This window comes from Notolepis coatsorum, assembly GCF_963971535.1.
Source record: "Notolepis coatsorum genome assembly, chromosome: 4".
Taxonomy (NCBI): domain Eukaryota; kingdom Metazoa; phylum Chordata; class Actinopteri; order Aulopiformes; family Paralepididae; genus Notolepis; species Notolepis coatsorum.
In genome coordinates this window covers 106,959,077-106,962,275 of record NC_140168.1, presented here as the reverse complement: position 1 = coordinate 106,962,275, position 3,199 = coordinate 106,959,077, and the positions used below count along the sequence as shown (strand labels likewise).

Genomic DNA, 3,199 nt, shown 5'->3' with positions numbered 1-3,199 from the left:
TCTGTCTCTGTCTCTGTCTCTGTCTCTCTCTCCCTCTCTCTCTCTCTCTGTCTCTCTTTCTCTCTCTGTCTCTCTCTCCCTCTCTGTCTCTGTCTCTACCTCTCTCTCTCTCCTCTGTCTCTCTCTCTCTCTCCCTCTCTCTCCCCTGTCCGTCTCTCCCAGGGTCAGTATATTCAGATGGCCTGCTCCCGCCTGGGCAGCCGCGTGCTGGAGGCCGTGTGGAACAGCGCCTCCGTCAGCCAGAGGCAGGGCATCGCAGAGGAACTAGGTACTGCTAGTCATCACCACGCTGGGTGCTTGCGTTTGTGTGTATATACTCAAGTGCTGTACTACAATTTCGAGCTACTTGTACCTGACACGGTTCCTGACAGGCAGCGAGCGAGCGAACTGGAGACGAAATCGCGCGCAACACTGTCCTGATATGACGCGGCGCGTGTCCGGGTGTGTGTGTGTGTGTGTGTTACCTGGAAGCACACAGGGGCAAAGCAGCCTGCGATTCTCGACCAATAAAAAGTGTTTAGGGGCGGGACTCGGCCGGCGTAATCGCACAACTAGAGACACAGCGAGCGAATATTTGAGGGGGGGAACGACATCGCCGCTCAGTTCGCTGTCGCTCGCGGCAGGTCAGGATAGTCTGATTGAAACTAATACATTTTAATCATTTTCGCAATCACGCTCGCTCGCGTCGCTGCCTGTCAGGAAGGGGTGTTACGTGAGTATTTTCATTTTAGGGAACTTTATACTTTTACTCCACTACATTTCAAAGGAAATATTGTACTTTTTACTCCACTACATTTATCTCAACCCATCAGTTACTAGTTACTTTGAAGAACAAGATTTTGCATACAAAACATGAGCAATATATGAAGATTATATACTTTCACATTTGAAGCCTGTCGACTTCAAGAGGATGTAATCGGAGAAGCATAACTGGACCACATAACACTTTAACACAACCTTTAATCAGAGCAGCATAACTGGACCACATACCACTTTAACATAACCTTTAATCAGAGCAGCACAACTGGACCACATACCACTTTAACATGACCTTTAATCAGAGCAGCATAACTGGACCACACACCACTTTAACATAACCTTTAATCAGAGCAGCATAACTGGACCACACACCACTTTAACATAACCTTTAATCAGAGCAGCATAACTGGACCACACACCACTTTAACACAACCTTTAATCAGAGAAGCAACTGGACCACATACCACTTTAACATAACCTTTAATCAGAGCAGCATAACTGGACCACATACCACTTTAACATAACCTTTAATCAGAGCAGCAGAACTGGATCACATACCACTTTAACACAACCTTTAATCAGAGCAGCATAACTGGACCACATACCACTTTAACATAACATTTAACCAGAGCAGCATAACTGGACCACATACCACTTTAACATAACCTTTAATCAGAGCAGCATAACTGGACCACATACCACTTTAACATAACCTTTAATCAGAGCAGCATAACTGGACCACATACCACTTTAACATGACCTTTAATCAGAGCAGCATAACTGGACCACACACCACTTTAACATAACCTTTAATCAGAGCAACATAACTGGACCACATACCACTTTAACACAACCTTTAATCAGAGCAGCATAACTGGACCACACACCACTTTAACATCACCTTTAATCAGAGCAGCACAACTGGACCACATACCACTTTAACACAACCTTTAGAGGTCAATGCATCGAGGGTTGAATGCTCCCAAGCACTGGAATACACAAATATCATGTAGAATGCATACTTTTACTTTAGATACTTAAGTACATTCAATAGCAAATACGTCTCTACTCTTACTTAAGTAGAATTTGAATGGAGGACTTGTACTTTGACCAGAGTACTGATGTATCTGTGAAGGAACTCTGTTCCTCTTCCACCACTGGTGTTTGTATATGTTGATGACATCATCCTCTCTCTCTCTCTCTCTCTCTCTCTCTCTCTCTCTCTCTCTCTCTCTCTCTCTCTCTCTCTCTCTCTCTCTCTCTCTCTCTCTCTCTCTCTCTCTCTGCCTCTCTCCTCTCTCCTCTCTCTCTCTGCCTCTCTCTCCCCCTCTCTATCCCTGCCGCTCTCTCTTTCCCTCTCTCCCCCTATCTCTCTCTCCCCCCCCTCTCACTCCCCCTCTCACTCTCCCTCTCTCTCTCTCTTCCTGCCCCCCCCCCTCTCTCTCTATCTCCCTGCGTCTCTCCCCCTCTCTCTCCCTCCCCCTTTCTCCCCCTCTCTCTCCCTGCCTCTCTCTCCCTGTCTCTCTCTCCCTGCCTCTCTCCCCTCTCTCTCCCGCTTTCTCCCCCTCTCTCTCCCTGCCTCTCTCTCTCCCTGCCTCTCTCTCTCTCCCTGCCTCTCTCTCTCTCCCCCCCCCTCTCTCCCTCTCTCCCCCCAGTACCCAGTGAAGCCCAGCTGAGGTCGGACCAGTTTGCACGTCATGTTTGGGCGAAGTTTGCCCTGTCTCACTTCATCAGCCGACGAGCTCAGTGGCAGGAAATACAAACGGGCCAATCAAAGAAGAGGAAGATTTTCAGCGACATTCTGGAGTGATGAGGAGGAATTGTTATTGTTCTCTGATGTGATTTTTCTATAATTTGAAAAAAAAAATAAGTAAAGGAAAACAAAAAAACTTAATGGTTTTGGTGTTTTGAGTGTAGAATTAATTGTTCTACCCATTGATGGTCACAAAATAAAGTGACCATACTGGAAGAGAAAAGAGGTTTCAACGATGGATGCATTCAGTCAGTCATAATGCGAATCCATCGAGCATTGCGCACACACGCGTGATACCCAAACTATCTGTATGTCGTGTGTGTCATATGTTATGATGAATTGAAAATGGGGGACCCTGATGTAAACAAGACGAAAGTCTTTCTCTGGTCTGCATCCTCTTAACAATTGTGTGTATTGAGCCGTACTGTATTGTACCCATTCTGCATTCTGTTAATAAAGTTTTCAATCAATAAAAGGATTTCCATTTTATTTATTTATTCATTCAAGAGGGAGGTCTTCTGAAACCTTCAGACAACATAATATCCGTTGAGACTTGATTGTAAATACTATCAATTGCACGATTGAAAGAGTTGACATTAGTGTATTGAGTAGAGCTCAACACTGTCATTCTATTGACCTGAAAATACATTGTTACTTTCTACTCAAATCTGAACTGGCAGCTATTCA

At 45.3% G+C, this 3,199-nt stretch overlaps 1 protein-coding gene across 1 annotated transcript in view; it reads left to right on the top strand.

Annotated features, from left to right (window-relative positions):
* The window catches only part of LOC311226647 (nucleolar protein 9-like), a 93,711-nt gene extending 90,735 nt beyond the window's left edge, over positions 1-2,976 (top strand). The window contains exons 10-11 of the mRNA XM_084312064.1: positions 163-268; positions 2,415-2,976. Coding sequence (XP_084168190.1) covers positions 163-268; positions 2,415-2,569 — 261 coding nt within the window. The 3' untranslated portion in view covers positions 2,570-2,976. The remainder of the gene's footprint in view (positions 1-162; positions 269-2,414) is intronic.
* Positions 2,977-3,199: the final 223 nt, after the last annotated feature.